Here is an 18,925-nt window from a genome sequence, read left to right as displayed (position 1 = left end):
ATTGCGCTCCATGACAAATTCCTCTACCTTTGTTTCTTTTCCAAGTGTGGTCAGTTCAGCCTGTGACCACTCCTGAGCAGAGATGTTCCTCTTGTTGCTGTGCAGGTCACAACACCCTGGGATCTTTATTTTAACTAAGGATGAGTGGTAATGATAACTAGCAACTACTGCACCAGTGAGAAGAGTGCAATTTGTAGGCTGGAGACTGACATAATGATTGAGAAGCACGGGGAAAGGTAGCAAGTGCCTGGGGCAGAAGGCTACTAAGGGGCAGCAGAACACTCACAGCCTTGCTGACTGTTTTAATTAAGCAAAACCTTCGAAAGCCGGGCTTGTTGCAGATGTCTCCACTGTGCATGAGGTCAGGGTGTCCACAGCAGCTGCAGGCTGCCTCCCCCTGCCCCCTTCATCTTAATAAAGTGGCAGGAGCACCCAGCTCTGCCTCCCTGTGCTCCACAGTGCAGCAACACCTCTGCTGCAGAGAAGCTCTATGCCAGCACTATATGCTCAGCACAGCTTACAAACAGCAGCATTTTCAGCTCACTGGCTGAACTAAGCCATGGTTATTTACTTTTTTCCAGTTTTTGAGGAAATGAAAACAAGGGGGAAAACCACCACTTGATTCAGCTGAATCACATTATTCAGCCCCCTAAAGGTTTTAACTCCTCTATTATTTCATCTTCTAAAAGCACAAGAATACGGCAATTCTCTAGATAAAACATTTCAAAAAGAAAATCCCATCATTTCATTTAAAAATATGGAGATAAAATACTTCAAGACCTCTTTTGCTTTTCTATCATAAGAAACCATTCACTGACTTTGACCCAAATCATCTCTCTCTCACATTTCTCCTAAACTGCATTTCTAAGAAGTAGGCTATAAATTGAAAACCGTTGGCTCAATCCTGCTATTCTCCCCTGTATTTGAAAATGCAAAATGATCCATGAGAAGCCCCCCATGCTGAAATTGGTTAGTTATGTAAAGGATTTGATACAAGTTGTGATATTTGTCAAAACTCCCACCCCATGGAAATACAGGGCAAATGAAACCCCGGGATGTCAGTCACATCACATGACTGCACATGCGATATGTACAGGTAAGTTTCACAGGCTCTCCTGTAATGAGAGAGTTCTGTTAGGTGAGGATGAAGAATTTCAGCATGTCACAGTACACTGCAAAATTTTGACATTCATTCAGTTCTATATAATACAAAATAAAACCTTTTTGCTTGAAAATTTTTGTTAGTTTAAAAAAATATGTATATAATCCACTTTTCTAAGTGCCTTCTCTTTGGGTCATGAAAAACACTGATGACTTCATGAAAACTTTCAAAGGGACTGGATATAACATATCAACATTCATCCATGTCAGAAACATCTGCAAAAGAAAACGTTCAAAGACATAGTTTCTGTTAAACAGACCATAATAAATGAAATGACTTTGTTCCAGAGCTTCTAAACAGTGCTTTTAGATCTACATAACAAAACCATTTTGTCTCTGTTTCCTGTCTTTCAGTTGTTCCCCAGCAAACGTGAAGACTTTGGGTTAAAGACGACATTGTTTCTAATTGCTACCAATGGTGTCAGGGAGTCAAGGTGACTTCTTTACTTCTGATATATCCTCACATCCGCTCTAGACTCTGCCAGCCAAATGATGCCTTTATTTACATCCTGCCTCCACACCGTCTTCAAACCGTGTCCTTGCTGATACCCGAGCAGCTGCGGCAAGATTGCACATGTGCAGCTGACTTGAATTCAGTGAGCAATTTTGTTGATGCACACAGAGAGGAAGTTCCAGCTGTGCGTTGGCTCTGGAGGACTAACGGGATTAAAAAGCAGCAAAATTTTCCTTCTGCCTCTACCATTAGAATCACAAGATAGGACTGGAGGGAATCCATCAAGTTATTGAGTCCAGTGACCTGTTACTGCAGGCAATCATACCAGGTAATCCCCAACAGAATGGTCAGGTTCCACTGTAAAAATCAACCTTTCTAGCTAGCATGCAAACCGGCAAATCTCTGCAGGACTGGATCTGCTGGATAAGCGCAGAAAGCAGACACAGCCTCCAGGAGCAGAACTCCCTCTGGGAGCAGTCGCTTCTCAGTCTGAACACAATCAGGTCGTGCTAGGAGCTGAGAAGACAATGTCAGCTCTATTTACCTGACCTTTAGTTTTTAAAATTATTATTAAACTTCAGATAAAAAGTATTATCATGGCTCCTGTGATTAGATAACCTCAGCAAACAGCAGACCAATCCATTATTTATTGTACGCCAAAGGCCAAAAGCTACTTAGAAACTGAATGTTAGTATTTAAGTTGAAAAAGCAATCATGTATCTGAAATCATGTTGCTGAGGATATTTGTTGATGTGCATGTAAATAATACATTCGGTAGAAGGAGTTGCTAGGTAGTCTTGCTACCAGTGAATAAGACCCAAATTTCCTATCAAGTACTATGTACACAAAACAAACTGGCACATTGCAGAGCACATGGCAGTTTTCTAGGGATTTCTGGAGATGGATTTTGGATCAGGCTCTAGACGAGGAGATAAAAAGCCCTGGACAGAATTTCTAGTAGGGTCAGACACACTGGCTCCATGTTCTTCAACAGGAGATGCTAAAATTTCAGCAATTTGCCCCCATATTTAGAGCCTCATTTTAAAAACAGCACCGTATCCCATTGTCCCCTAACCTGAGAAACAGATCGACAATGAACATCACTCCAATTCAAATGCTTTATATGAAATTCAGCTGTGAAAAATAGTTGTGCCCCCACCAGCTGCCATTATAACACTTACAATCCAGATTTTTAAAATAACCCAGTCCCTGAAGCATGCTGAGGCTTTTTGAAAATCTGTCTACTTATCTTGGGAGCTCAGCCTTTTACAGCCCTCATAAGTGAAAGACTTTCAGATGTGTTCTAAAAATGAGAAGGAGCCCCTGTACAGCAGAAAGCATTTCCTACTGTCCTTTCCCCCTTGCCAAAGGCAGTCTGTTATCTCTGCCTTCTCACTTCAAAACCTGGTTGTTTTTTTTCCATGAACAAAAACCCAATAGTCTGTAATTTTTAAACTCATTAGTCACCAGCTCTTCAAAGAAACTAAATCAATGCTCAACAGCTGCTCTAGTGTATTAGAGAATTCCAAAAACAAGTAAGAGAAAATTTTCATGAAACAACCTCCCTTCAAATTTACCCTGCATGTATCTGCATTACTTCCTGAGGTAAACATTTGGATTTTTTAAAATGTTTTCTGTTTCAGATGATCAACTAAGCATTTTTGTATTTAGCTGTATGATTAAAAGCCATATGGAAAAGCACTTCCCCATCAACTCTAAGAGACACTATATCCCTCTTACCAGTGGTCTGTAAATATTTAAAAATCAAATGCTTGTGCTCCATTGCTTTGCTATCATGCAGAAGGTATTAATTGTTCCTGATTGATGGTTATGTTAGAGCACTGTCCTGGCATGTTCCTGTCTTCTTCTGGAAGACTCTATTAAGAATTTCTATGAGAGAGTGCTATAAACTCTCCCAGCTTAACCCAAGAGCAATATCGATTATAAAGGCTTGTTTTCTGTAAAAGTTAATTGGTTAAGTGTCTTCATGAAACCAATCAAATAACAAGGATTTTTTTTTCCCCAAGGTGGGGGGGGGGGTGTGTGTGGGGAATCTAATTCCTCTAAAATGCTCAGCTTTCAGTTTCCTGGCTTTCACAGTACCTTTATACTCATCTCGGGATATTTCAGATTGGGAAAAAATTAATTTCTAATGCTATAAAAGAGCAGAAACATAGATCTAGTTTTAGCTAACAAAACCCCATAACACCTCAACATTTAAGAACGATCTTTATTGTCTGTTAGACATTAGAAATGACAGTAACTCAATTTTCTCTCTTTGCAGGTCATTTTTACAGACTCTTAAACACATGCTCCTGGAACAGAGATTCAGCTGTATATGTAATGTAATATAAGGTAACAGGGCTCCAGAGGTTTATATTCTCTGGTAGTGCAATGAATGTTTCCCAGCTCCCAGGTTTAAACACATGGAAGGAAAACCAGGCACATGTGCAGAGGGTGTGGTATGCTCCTTAGATGTGCCCTACCTGGAATGACCTTGGGGAAGAAAGAGAGAACACCTGTTTTGCAGTTAAAGAGTCAGCATTGCAAATTAGCAACTAAACAGATTCCTGGGAGGTCTGTATTGCCCATATCCCCCAAACTTTTGTTTTAGAGAAACCAGGTCTGCTTCTTTATGGCATGCGATAAAAGAAACCATCAGCATGTCAGCTTTCTTTGTGTCTGATACGGGTGCAGATCTGATTGTTCTATATAGCTCACTGCTAACAACAACTCAGAAATCCCGGATGAGAATTTTTGTTTTTTTTCAGGAATGGATTATTCACTAGCTAACGTATTTCCCCACTCTAAACCTAAGCATAGTCACAGATCTGCCAGTTTCTTAACAAACCTGTTTCACTTCAGAAGAAAGGAGTCTTAAGGCAATGTCTGGTTCCAGGTTTATGTGTTTCATCCCAACCACACTGAATTTTTCTAGGTCTAGTTTTCGGAGGATCCTTGCAAGACTATGGCTCCAGGCACCAGGTTTGATCAGCAGCACTGTGCAAAGAATCTGGGCTCCTGTAACAAAGCACACTAGTGAAACCCAAAGCTGCTCCTAGAAACGAATGTAACCCATACAGCAATATTTGTTTACTAGCCTGGACAGACATCTGTAGAAGAGGGTTATCTAAAAGCTGGCATGAAGTTCATAAAAATTTCAACAAAACAAGTCCATAAAAATACCTGTGTGTATAGGATTTGGGGTTTGATTTGTTTTGTTTGATTTTTAGATTAAAAATATATCTAAAACAGTCTAGGCTTGTAGATTCTTCTTTTTTTTGCAAGAAGTCTGCTCTGAGTCCAAAAAGTTTGTGGCAGGTCTGTAAGATAAGACTCAATCCATTCTATTATATAGGAATGTTTTAAAAGGAATGAGATATTCACTTTTACATTTTTCATGTAAACTGTAGTGATTATGTGATATAATCCTTAAGGCAGCTATTAAATTCTTATTCCTCACAGTTTATCTTTCAGTGTTCTATATCTCTCAGAGCTATGTTTCAGAGAGGCACTAACAAGTATGACAGGTCCCAATTAATGTTATAAACCTATTACAAGTAGAATTGTGTTCAGTAAAATTGAAATTTCAGCAAAAACTTTTTGCTTCTGACAAAGCTCTCCCAGCAGAGCTGCCAGCCAGGTGCAGCACTCAGTGTGCTATGAGAAACAGAAAATAAAACAGACCAAGATAGTTTTGCTGTCTGATGATACAAAATGTATTAAAAGGCAGAAAATGCATAAATTTCATTTTTAAATGACAGTATTTTCAAATTATTAATTTTGCTAATCTAAAGTTCCTTATTACTAGGAATATAGTTAAGATTTTATCCTAATGACATCCTTTGAAGATTTAATGGCAACTGTAGTGTCAGAATCAGTCAGCTAGGACCCATTAACTGCTGGTGCCTAACCATGTCAATTAGCATGAAGCATGAGGTAACAGTACTGCAGGCTGCTAAAATTGATCCATGATTATCTACTTGTGTACATAAAATGTCATTTTACATTTCCTGTACACCCCACTACTAATTATACAGACATTGATGCAATGAAGCATCAACAATGCTACATATAATTAATGCATGCTGTTATTTTCAAATGGCAAGAAGCATGTTGCTGATTCATGACACAGAAATACAGGATCAAAAATAAAAAGCAAGATTACTGCCCCCCCACTTCATATGGAAACTTAACCCTTACGGTGCAGCTAGCCCTCCTATTAAAGATCTGCTATTTTCTTCACATCATTCTTGAACAGAAAGGTTTAAATGCCATAGCAACAGCCTGCAAGTGCAGAAGCAAGCCGCTCAGATCCACTCAGCTGCTCGCATGCATAATGGCAATCTTGACTGTATACATTACATAACCGTTCATTGTCCTCAAGATGTTTTACTCACCATCTGCTATGTTTCTGGGCAAACATTCTCATTCTTGTGGTAGGTGAATCACTACATGCTGCATATTTATGTACTTTGTACACTTCAGGAGTGATTTGTCTTATGTTACCTTGCCATCTTGGTCTGGTCAAAGACAAGTGTTGAAAACAGGTGGGACACCTTGCCACCTAGAGTTGGTTTTCTCTCCTCAGTGATTATAAGTAACAACAGTTAGAGAAAATACCGCTATCTATCAATGGAACAGTCTCTATTGATCATGAATTATCAGAGGCACCTGTTTGGCAGCCCTCAAACATGCCTGATTTCCATCTACAATTCTGGCTGTTTAGTGGCCTTTCCAGTTTTGCCCAAGTTGCCTGGTCTTTGTTATGTTTTTCTGCTTTGTAATATTTTCAGATCCCTTCCTCATAGCCAATTATTTTTTCTCCCCAAAATTATGACATAGGTTTTGATTTCATAGTGTAACTGTGAATAATACTGTTTATTTTATATACAATACTTTAGATATGTGTGTGGCTTAAAATAAGTGTGAACTCAAGAGAAGCAAATATCAGATTTCCTGGCATGCTTAGAGAAGAGAGTGTGTATCACTGACTGTATTCAACCCTAAGGAAAAAGTGGGTATAATCCTTTTGTTTATTTTTGGCTGGTACATGTAGACCAGTTAGCTCCACAAAGTTGCTCTTCTCTCACCTGTTTGCAAGTAGGTAAACAGCGCTTCTGCATGACATCTCTGGCTCCCTCCCACTAAATAAGAAAAGCAGACAGATTTGAGTAAGCAGTATGCATGTTCTGGGACAATAATTTGAGAATGTTGCCATCACCTCTACATAATGCAGCCAACATTGATACAACACACTTATTTCAAAGTGTTATACTGGGACGTGCATGGCTTGATTTCAGACATTCAGATGTATTGGGAGGGCCTCGGAGATGTCGTACTTACCACTACTCCAGTAAGCCCAATAGCATATGCTGAAAAGGACTGCAAGTACTAAACCATGTTGATTCTTGGTTATCTTTTCTGTGTATTTCAGGGAGTGGCTAATGGTGGTTTTAAGCTACCTTTGTGCTCCCAATATTACACAGTTGAGTTAGAAGCTGCCTTGTTTCGGGTGTAAGTTCCAGAAGCTCAGGTGTTTTGTTTAATGTCCTGTCTTGTGCCCTTGGAAGCAAAGAAAGGCTGTGTATTCTGACTGTTGTTCAGTCCTTTCCTCAGTTCTGCTGATAAAAACCTCACTGACATTCCTCAAGCAGCCTGGAATGGTCGCTTCAGTGGTTCTTTGTAAGAGCAGACTGCTATAAAAGGAGTCTGGTAAGTCAGAACTTATGACAAAAGCCTATATAAAAATGTTTCCTTCAGTCTAATGTAAAACCTGCAGTGACCTGGAGAGGTGAGGAAAATTTAAGGCACTTCAAGGCACATGTGAATTGAGAAGTTACCTAGGACTGGGGCGCAATGAGGAGAAGCTTGCATCAGATTGATAAAGGACTTCCTTTTCCTGTGATTGGCAAGTTTAGCCAGGGTGACATGCAACGTAGATAACAGAAAACTAAAATCTGTTCATCAAAACAAAATCACCATTCTTTTGTATTTATTATTGTCCGAAATCCTTGTATTTCTATTTCCCAGGGCAATGTATCTGGAAGGTACGTAGCCAAAGTATTCTTTTCTTTTAATGAGACCTTTTTCTCTTTCCACATGCATCTCATTTATTTTGGGGGAATAATAAGAGTACATATAGAAGGTAGAACCAGCTCCAAGGTCCTTGACTCATAACTTTTTAGCTCACATCCTCACAGTACTATTTTTTTTCTTTAGTATTGGGGTTATTTGAAAGAACTTCTAGGATCTGTGAATTCCCTGGTGACTTGGGTGACACTGTAATGCAAATGACAGAGCCCCTGTCTGAGACTTAGGAAATGTGCATTCTGCTCTGATTTCTGTCACTCACTTGTCGGGCAATGGTGATCAACACATTTCACCTCTCTAGGCTTCAATTACCCCTCTGTAAAACATAATGAAACTCATCTTTTTTGAGATCTACATCTGAAAAGGGCTACTAAAGAGCTGGCATTAACTACTCTTCTAGTCTCCATTCCACACCAGCCCTAGATAGGTCATCCAGGCATGCACAGAAGAACTGTGTAGAAGAAAGGTGATCTGGCAATACTACCACCTTCCCCCAGTACCAAGTGGAGCCATCTGGCCTTTTCTTCCTAATTGTCTGGGATTATGATGTCTAACCAAAGGTTTACTAATCCCATTTTAATGACTCTGACAGAGAACATAGAGTTATAGTTTTCTCCAATCTATTTTAAGAGTATAAAATTATTTGTTTTTCTCCAAGAGACAACTGGTACATACTTCTGATTTTACCTTCAGCCCTGGACCTCTTGCCAGGTGGTGGCAGGTATTTCATAGCAAGGCGGTGTTCTGCATCTGTAAAAGGAAGGAGATGTATTTTTATGGATTCACAGATGGGAGACCTTCACTGTTTGCGGGGGTGGGGGATGACAAAGGTAATTTTATTTAGCAGGGGAAATGGCAGACGTTTGACCAGCTGCAAATTATTGAAGAGCTGTTCTCTAGCACGAATACCTCTCCATTCCTCCCACAACAACCAAAACAGGAGGAAAAAATGTAATGACCTTATAAAAGAGTTAGTGCAGGATGCTGAATTCATGCTTCAGCTATGCTCCTTTGTTTTTGACAATGGCTTTCATGTGAAAGGCTGGCACTGTGATTACAACCTCCCTCAATAAACTGATCTGCTTTCCTCTTATCCTGCCTTTTCGTCTCAAGATAACTTTAACAAAGGGCAGCAATGCATGAATTCTTACAGTTTTATACACCAATTTGGGATGTCTGATGACTTCTTTTTTGAAGGCCTCCTCTTTTTGCTCTCCAATCTCATGTAAAACACCCATGTAGTTCACTGTCAAATCTAACTTTTTGTGAGACTAAAATGACCATCTTTTTCCAGACACTATCACATTTTCTTCTTTCTATTCAGTAAAGCTAATTTGTTACTCTGCACTACATAAGTGCTGTGTGTTTGACACAAGCGTCTAAGTTTGTGTTGACAACAAAGGACCTTTCTTCCCCATGAAAAGAGAGGGGAAGAGCTATAAATTACAAAGCATGAATGCACTTACAGAACTGCGTCACTCCTCCTCAGTTGATACATGGTGTTACTACAATCTTGATTTCTCTGTTTCTGAATAATCAGAAATCGTCAGGCTCAGAACTGTTTATCTTTAGGTGTGAGGAGTCAGGCATCCCCAAGAATGGAGATGATATGCCAATATATTTCACATTAGAAGCAAACGGTGGGAGCTCAGACTCTGATGCTCCAAAGCATCCAGTATCAACAACACCATAGTCTGCACAGTGATTTAGTTTAAAGAGGCATGGCTAAAGAGACATTTCTTGCTACAGGAGGAAACTAGCAAGTTTACTGTGCTGAAAGATCAATGCTGGCGTATATCAGTGAAGTCTGAGAAGCTTTTGACAACAAAGGTCTCTGTTCCTCATGAACTGTTCATTCTCTTCCAGGATAAAAAGAAATTCTCAAGAAATCTGCTTTCTTCAGCTCTTGCAGATTGGTTGTACCTTTGTCTGCCTGAGTACAGGGCAAGGCCAGGGCATCTAGCCTCAACGTGTTAGGCACTGCAATTAGGTAGGATAGATCTTGGCCTCTGTTTCTCAGTGTCTTATATACAGAGGCAAGATACATAGTATTACTTACTGGTCCTGCCAGCTGCTGTAATATCTAATTTTAGTATTTATGGAGTCCCTTGAGATCTTCAGAAAGGGCACAAGGCCATGCATAGCCACATTAAATTAATAGGTCAACTTGTAGATGACCTCAACTGGCTCCTGCTGATTTCACATCCCTCGTCATTATTCAGCCAAGCACAGGATTTAACCCCAAATTAAGTTTTTCTGTGACTGAGAAAAACCTGTAGCATTGGATTCCTGTGTCCAAGTTCAATAAATTCACAAACACCTTATACCTGGGGACATTATGAACAGTAAAAACATGTCTTACCAGTTACAAAATCCATCTCTGTGAAGAAGAGGATGGCTTGTCTGAATGTCACTTCTGGGGTCAAGGCCATCACTGTCTCTAGAAGACTGCCACTTTTGCTTAGCTTCCCCCTGCATTGTGTTAATCTTTTCAATGCATCTGCAAGAACTTTGAAGGCATCAATCCGCCGTAATGCACACACAAGGACTGGGTTTGACATTAGTATATCAAGGCTTCTTTGCCAGGAAGTATCTCCAACCTCAAAAGGGGTTATTTCTCTGGCCTGACATCGAGTGAGACGGGGCAACCACTTGAGACTTAGGAGCTCAAATCCCAAATCAAGGTCTTCTGCAAGTCAAAAGAAATCTGTTAAGCATCAGTTGACAGCATGTGTTTCATAGAAGCTGTGTTTTCTTTTGGAGACAAGTGTTCTAAACTCACATTGATTTTTTTACTAGACAACAAGTTCCAAAGCTGCTTTGACTTTGCCCCCCTGTTGCATCCAAAATGGGCTGTAATGCAGATATAGAAATATACTGGGAAAAACCACAAGATACAAATGCTAGGAAATTACATTACAGTGAAAACAAAAAATGGGCTATCTGGGAAATCAACAGGGAGCCACAGAGAATAAGTGCCATGATTTGATTAGAGAACACAGCTAATGGAGAAGAGTTGAAAGGGAAACACTGAGAATACACTGATAACAATGTGGTTTGACACAGTATAATCCATAATTATAGATCCTTTACCACCTCTCATAATATTCTACTTTAAGCTATGTTCATTATAGTAATAAGCTACAATTTAATGCTGACTTGTCTCTAAAGTAGTTTAAAAGTTGTTGTGTTTGTAAAGTAATCTTACTTCCAATGTAGCAAGATATGTAGGGGCTCAATCCATGATTGCATGTTGCTGGAAGCTTCTGCCAGCTAGAATCTTCTCCTCACCTACCGTGATACAGAACTTACTCCATAGTAGTGTTTAAAGAGAGTAGGATACAACATAGTGCAAGACAGGGTGCCAGACTTCTGCCCTTTGTTAGTACACCTTCTGTATTATTGCACTTCGATGCAATCTATATAATGAAATTATATAAAATCATCATCCTGCTTTCCACTTGTAAGCATTTAATGTGGGGGATAGTGTGGTTATTCCTCCTGTGTGCATGAGGAAACAAAGCATGAAGTGGTGAAGTGTCTTGCTTCTGATTACAAAGGATGTCAGCGGTCAGAATAGAGTTTGTGACTTCTGAATTCCTGTTGCTGTGCCCCAATTACACACCTGCTTTATCTCCCAGTACTTAGGGAGAGACACAATGCTCAGGATTACATAAAAGGCTTAGTAAGCCTAAGCACATCTTTGAACTAATTTGACACTCTCTGAAGACAATTATGCCTACCTGAGCTGTTTGCAATATGAAACGTGGCCTTGCCCATGACTAACTAGACACAATAAATTCTTCAGTTCTTTAGGCTGGTAAGCAAAGAAACCTGTCCTCCTTCCCGAGGCCCCTTTCATGGCATTTTTCATAATGTTCCTGCTATGATAAAAATAGCTAGACAGGATAAACTTTCCTGACCAACTTCTACAGCCCTTCCCAAGAGCTTGGATCACCTGCACTCTGAGATTGATTATTGCGCCCAGGAAGAAGGATCTGGTGAAGGAGCTCTCCGGCACTCTTCATAGCGCCCATTCCAACCACCGTCAGCATGACAACTTGCTCCATTTCAGGATCAGAAGCGTATATTCGATTGCAGAAAAGATCCAGAGTAACGTTACGGGGGTCTGGCACTGCACTGAGGTTTCCTCCTACCCAGGGAGATCATCAAAACAAAACTAGTTAACCCACAAAAACAAATCTCAAGTCTTTTTTAGTGTGAAGGAATTGACTAATTCTCAACTGAGCAGACAAAGACCAGTGCCTCACTGTGGTATTGCTCCTCACGCTGCAGCTCAGCATGGCCAGAAAAAGAATCATGCACGAGGAGCAGTATCACAGCAAACCCTTACTTAATTAATCATACTCCTTAACTGGAATTACTTTTTGTCACGTAAAGCTAATATATTCAATTGTAATTTTGATATCCTTATTCACACCATTAAGCAGAGTTGATGGATCAATACCAAAATGATTTAAGGCATCAATTTCAGATTGATAACTAATGACTGACTTCACATTAAATTGATACTTAATTTTGCTTTCTTGGAGATTATATGGCATACAATCGCGGGCTAAACTGGGGACTGTTAAAATACCATGCATATATCTATGGTGTATTGGGAATAGTATAGCCGGCAGAATCCCCAGCCCATCAGAAATGTATTTGATTTCATACTGTTTCACTAGATGATTATTTAAGCAATTTTATAGATTAACATTTATTTACTTAGTTATTCCTACATCTTAACATTTCATAATGCTAGAAAATGGTGAATGACATGCATTTGATTATTATTTTTCCTTATGATTTAGTGAATTTGGTTTTGGAGAGCAATATACTTCCGTTAAAAATCCTGGTATCCAAAATTTAAAATAATTTAAGTAGTTAAATAAAACTGTATTAACCTGCTGAATACATAAGAAAACACTACCTGTAGTTAGTGAAATAAACATCTGATTACCATGACCTCCAAGTGTATAGAACCAGTAGGTTTAAGACTATCTTACCGATTTGAGTCATAGATTTATAATGGAAAACACATTTACTTGCTTTTTCCAAGTCCTATCAATTTCCCAGCTTTCAATGAATGAGTTACTGACGTGAATTCAACTGTATAAACTGAAATTAAGAACATCTGAGTAAAGTGAAATGAAAAAGTGTCTTCTCTGCACCTACAGAAGAACTACAGCTGCCAACATTTATCACTTCAGCAAATTCTATTTTACACACTTAACCACCAATTTATCTCACTTTAATACTTTGACTTCTTTTGAAACTATGGCAATAAATATGTATTGATTGGATATTAATCTTTTAATTATGGTAGGTTTAAGGCTTAATCGGTTATTACCATGGCACATTTAAATAATTAATTTTTCCACATATTTTTTATTTACTTTAAAAAGGTATTTCCATTTTGTTTTTTTATTGATTCTTCCATTCATTACCCAGCAACAGAAGACATCCAATGAGAATTACTATGATTGATGGGCAGCAGAACACTAAACGAGTTGTTGTAGACAACAAGCATATTCCTAATGTTCTTATTCAGGAAAATCCCCTAATAAGGTTGCCAGACCTTATAAAAGCCAGAACAATGCATTTCCCATAGGTTTCACCTACCCAGTGTCTGCAGCAAGGTCTCGGTGTAAGGAACTACATGAAAACACATAGAGTCGTCCAGCCCAGCAGTGGCAGGCAGGTTGTTCTGCCCGTTGCCAAGGAGGCCTTGCTTTGCCAGTCCATTCATCAGTCCTATGCACAGAACAAAAGAAAATGTGAGGAATACAAAGCTCTGTGATGCAGTCTGACATGAAAACACTCTTTTTATCAAATGTTTTGCTTCATCTGACCACAGTTCCATTACAGAGACATTCATGTGGGTCATGCTGAGCTTACCTAAGAGACATGAAATGCAACTTAATCATCCCCTCTCCCTCAAATCATATTCACTTATAGTGGAGCAAGTAGCTGTTGAAAATTGAGGCTTGGCCACAGCTTTGTCTGGAGACACCTCTGCTTCATGACCAGCACCCCAGTTGTTCCTATTACCTTCTAACTCCTGATGTGAACTGAAATGTGGAACAAATGCATAGAAGAAGCTACACAGCTCTTGAATTATAACAAGTGTCTTAAATAGGTTGGTATCCACAAGGAAAAGAAGTCACAAATCTTGAGCCCAGTGCTCGAGTGCAGGCCCTCAAGGTGCCCTGCATCCTACACCGCACCATGTGGCCTCAGAGGCGTTGCTAGGATTACAGACCTGAACAGAAACATCATGTTCTGCTCATGTAACTCCCAGTCTGGAAAATATCTGATTCCACGCCACTTTTACAGACAGTAAGCGCTTGAAACTAGCAATCTCTCAGTTCCTGTTCTTCCTCCAAAAGGCTGGGCTATGCATAGGCAGTGCATTAAGGTACTGCCATACAGTACACTGCCACAACAATTGGTTCAGCCTTCTGTAATAGTATTTCAGACCACAGTTTTAAAGGCTTATTATTTTTTAAATTACTTTGTATACATTTGACTGCTTTCTACCATACAAGCCTGTCCAAAATTTACTGTAGTGTAGTGTGGGAAACAGATTATTAGCACTAGAGGCTGATGGCAAACCTCAGACATCAAAAGTAGCACTGATGAAATTTGAGCTTCTACCACTGATAATCACCTATCTGCTTCTCAAAATTCAGGTGGCATGAGTAACCAAAAAATGTGCCATCACTGCTACAGCAGCATTACCTGCTGTTTATTCAAACTCAATGCACGGCAAAAAGTAAAGCTTGGACAAAAATTTATGGTGTTTGGTCCTCAAGACAGAGATCCATTACCCAAACACACCTATCTATCCATCTGCTCTATTTCAGGAACAATTGTTGAATTTTTCTTGCTTTGAAAATTGATTAGTATTCAAGACCTTGAAGGGGTAACTGCTTTTCAGGGGTATTGATTACAAATGCAAAACTTCTTAGTATGGTATTTACCCTACTCAAATCCTAGTGCTATTCTACACTTCCCAGAGACCAAACCATAGCTTATGTGGCAAGAATGTCAGCTTCCCCTCCCCAGGGCTCCAGAATATGGAATAAGGTATCTCTCTGGATCAGTTCTGAAGCAACCACAGAACACAGAAAGAGGCATTTGTAAAATCTGCACGTATTGGAAAAAAACACGAGTTCTCTACAGTGAGGGAAAACATTTTACCTTTCTGGAATATCCTTTGTTCCGGTGCCCACCTATATATTTCTAGTGGAAATTTCCCCATGCAAAACATGAACACCATAAACATCATCTGGGGCACTCTGAGAAAAGCAGCAGAAACTGTACTTCTTTAATGAGCAACTTTCCTTGGGTCTACAGGCAGCAGGTGACACGGTGCTGTAATTAGTGTGCCATGATTAATCCACTGTGTCTGTATGTGTTTTCAGAACATTCTGTGACAGTCTCAGGAGAAAAAGCAGAGGACTTTTTGAATCGTCTTTTTTTTTTTTCCAAACCTCTAAATGTTCTTTCCTACGGTGGATAGATTAAAGGAAGCAATCGGGCAGTGGACGAATGTCTCCTTCACGAGCTATTTGTGGTGGTGTTAATGGAGGGGTCAGCAACAGTGATCCTCTTCTCTCAGCAGTGGTGTCTGAAGGGGAGGTTGCAGGAAAACAGATGCAGGAATGGACTCTCCTGCTGCAGGCAACATGCCCACTGCCAGAGCAGGATGAAGCAAGCAAGGCAGGTTCTTTGTTCCCTACTGATCACTGCTGTTGCCTATGATCTTCCCGACTTGAGACCAATGTCAGCTCATGCTTAAGAAAACCACATAACTCTTTTCCTGAACAAGAGTCTCGGAACAGAGTCTGACTCAAGTAAGATTTGGGGCAGCAACTTGTCTGTTTTTTGGCAGTCCCTACATATAAAATGAGTTACAGTTCAGATGCTTGGAAGTCACAAGTATGCAGAACTCAGGGCTGAGGTTGACAGGATCAGCTGCTATCCTCAGGCTCAGTGGCACATACATATTTTTGCTACCCTACCTCTCTGTGCAATAAGAATACCTAACAGAAGGTTATTGAGATGATGAAGCCAGGCCCGTTATGGAGGTGTACAGTGGTTCACAAATTCAAACAGAGGAGTTTCCAACTTGACATAAAGGAAAAACAGTTCCCCATAAGAATGGTCAAGCATTGGAACAACAGCCCAGAGAGGCAGGGGAATCTCTGTCCTTGCAGATTTTCAAGACTTGACTGAAAAAAGCCCTGAGCACCCTGATCTGAATTCATTGCTGATGCTGTATTGAGCAGGATGTTGGATGAGAGACCTTCCGAGGTCCCTTCCAACATGAATTACTCTATGATTCTAAGTTCAAGAGGACTCCAGTGCTCAAGATCAAACAACTGACAAAGATCAATCTGCTCTGTTGGATATGTAGTAGTGACTGATTTACATGTTGGTCTGGAGATACATACAGCAAAACTATCAGGCCCTGATATTCTCAAAAAATATGCCCTGCAATGTAACAGCTGTGGTTAGATTGTTAATGTTTCTCTCACATGCACTGAAATGCAAACCTTCTTTTCCAAGGTTGTTGAGCAGTGAAAGCATTACCTTTTACCAATGCAGGAATGTGATGACTAGCATTCTCTTTCCTCAGCAACAAAATGAGACAGTGCATGCGCGGTTCAGCGGAAAGCTCTCCTCTTGCAGAACTATCAGGTGAACTTGAAATCTTGCTAGGGCAAAATACAGCAATCTGAAATAATGAGGGCCTGATTAGGCTACTAAATCCAGATGTAATCACTATAGAGCTCAAGCAAATAGTTAAGTTACAATGGCATAACAAGATACAGCTCACCAGCTGAGCCATAGTAACTTCCAATAACTGGGTGTTCATGCATCATCTATTCATGAGATAGAGAAACTTAATTTAAACCTCAGGGAAGAGGCTTAACATAAAAATGTTCTGCCCTGCAACTGGGCTGGACTAAAACCACAACAGTTATAACTCAGTTGATATGTGGTACCATCCTAAGTCACTCATGCAAAAATGATCTTGAGTCCTAAATGAAGGGATGATTTTTTCATAAATATTGAGCTTCAAACAGCACTTGAAGCAGTAGTTGCTGCTGCTAACTTCTTAAATGGCCATTTAGGAGCATGCTCCAAATATTTGGCTATTTGGGCCAAATGTTCCATACATAAGTTGTGTTTATTCTACAAAACATTATGGGCAGGTAAAGTATTATTCCTCAGGCTTGATTGCACAACAAGCAGAAAAGAGGGGCTTTGCATACAGTTTAATTTGCAAAATGATGCATTTCCTGATTGACACAGCAAACAACCGTAAGCATGATAATTTAAAGTAAGGGGTCCACTCCTTTTTAAGAGAAAATGTTATATGATTCCGGGGTGATTTATCATGTAAGAAGTGCAGAACTGGACTTCTTGCATATGTTAAGTTTGACTGAAATCTTGCATTTATGATTATTGCTGTTTCCTTAGGCTGACTTGTCAAAACGCCAACTGCACTCTAACTCAAATCTATCATCATGTTAGACAGAGCTTCAGAGAAAAAGAAAAAGTTGTTATTTTTGACAATAGGAAAGCTCTTTTCGCAACCCATCTGGAATGCATTAAACTAGGGGACTTCATGCTGACAGGCCATAAGCAGTCCCAGAGGGACTGCGAAGTACCTAATCAAACATCAGTCTGTTAGATGAAGACTATTCTCCTGAATACACGTTTGCAGATCAGAAATTGTTATTTTGGTTTATGGGGCTACTGCCTGCTCTTGCTTATTTTGAGATCAATGGCAAAATTCATGTTTGCCTTAGTAGGAGGAGGCCTGATTATGAATTTACACTTTTGTTCTCAGTGAGAGGCTGAGGCCTGGTGGGATTTTCCTACTAAAGAAAAAAACAGCACTGAAAGCTGAGTACCACTCACAGGAATACAGAGAACATGAGTGCTGGCTAGCTAGTAAAGAGGGAATGAGTGTCCCTGAGGACACTTACTAGAGGAGCGTTGGACCACACATCCATAAGCTCACAGCATAATTAGTTTCAGAAAAACTGGTAACCCAAGGTATACAATCAAGCTGTGTGTTCTGTCCAGTACCTGACTTGTTGTCATGCTCAGCACAATGGCTTGCTTGGGTGAAAGCTGCAGCTGTCTGACTCCTTGCAGGACAAACCCCCGATGAGTACAGACCGAAATCACATTACCATATGCGTGAGGAGATACCACAGGTGACACCATCAAAATGATGTCCCCTAGATCAAAAAGAAGGTAAGAAAAGTAGCATATTATTTCCACAGAAGCTGTGGTATCAGTGCAAGGCAACTCTTATATTGGCTAGTTCCAACTTGAAGCGCATTCCAAATGGTGACACTGTATTTTATGGTTTATTTGCTCTATCCAGCTCATAATGACTGCTATCGGAGGCCAACCTAGAATGAAGAAGCTTATGGCATCATCAGTAATGTCTTTATGAATCATCTACCCCAGATAGTCTGTCTCATCAGGTCTATCTAGCTATCTATGAGCTGTTGGTCTATCTTTGAGGTATCTGTGCTCTCAGTTCATGTGCTAGCTGTATGTCAGCCCCTGCCAGGCTGTGTTTGAGCTGTTACCCTTACAGCTGGCAATCCAACAGCAGTTGGTTCCCTCAAGGGCTAAGGACCTGATAAGCCTGGCCACACTGATAAGCAACTAAATAAGGTCAACAAGACCAACTGGCAATTTGTCCACTACAAAGTGCATGAAGCAAGCCCAGCCATTCCTCTCTGCTATTATTGGTGGTCCTAGCCTGTAGCTAGCTTCTACAATCTTGTTCAGCACTACCTTCTGTTTCCTCTTTTCCCTTCTTTAGTCCTGTCTTTAACCTTCATCCTAGACCTTGCCTTTTGGCATGGTCTCCTGAATCTTTGGACCAGCCTGTGATCATGACCTCACCTCACCCCACCCTCTGGTTTGGCACCATCTGTGGCTTCACAGGTTCCTGTACTTGGTCATCACGATAATGGTACCAGCCTGCTCTCTCCTACCTGATTCTCATCCACTAGGTCTGGCTGCTCGTGCTCTCCTTGTATCCCTCATCCCAGTAGGTAAGGTTGTAGAAGCAACTGGAATTTATGTTGGGTTACAACCTTGGGTTGTTAGACCCCTGTTTTCTAAGTTGAACCCCAAGCTCACTGCCAACAGGGTGGCAACACATGCTAT

At 40.2% G+C, this 18,925-nt stretch overlaps 1 protein-coding gene across 1 annotated transcript in view; it reads right to left on the bottom strand.

Moving 5' to 3' along the window:
* LOC104831432 (chromosome unknown open reading frame, human C16orf71) overlaps positions 1–18,925 on the bottom strand; it is a 96,924-nt gene that overhangs the window by 18,741 nt on the left and 59,258 nt on the right. Inside the window, exons 12-17 of the mRNA XM_010567002.1 lie at positions 13,337–13,468; positions 11,667–11,861; positions 10,071–10,397; positions 8,396–8,458; positions 6,709–6,762; positions 4,467–4,636 (exon numbers count right to left, since the gene is read on the bottom strand). Of these exons, the coding sequence (XP_010565304.1) occupies positions 4,467–4,636; positions 6,709–6,762; positions 8,396–8,458; positions 10,071–10,397; positions 11,667–11,861; positions 13,337–13,468 (941 nt within the window). The remainder of the gene's footprint in view (positions 1–4,466; positions 4,637–6,708; positions 6,763–8,395; positions 8,459–10,070; positions 10,398–11,666; positions 11,862–13,336; positions 13,469–18,925) is intronic.

The sequence above is a fragment of the Haliaeetus leucocephalus genome, unplaced genomic scaffold (genome assembly GCF_000737465.1).
Source record: "Haliaeetus leucocephalus isolate CR32 unplaced genomic scaffold, Haliaeetus_leucocephalus-4.0 Scaffold224, whole genome shotgun sequence".
Classification (NCBI taxonomy): Eukaryota; Metazoa; Chordata; class Aves; order Accipitriformes; family Accipitridae; genus Haliaeetus; species Haliaeetus leucocephalus.
This window is presented reverse-complemented; position numbering and strand designations above follow the sequence as displayed.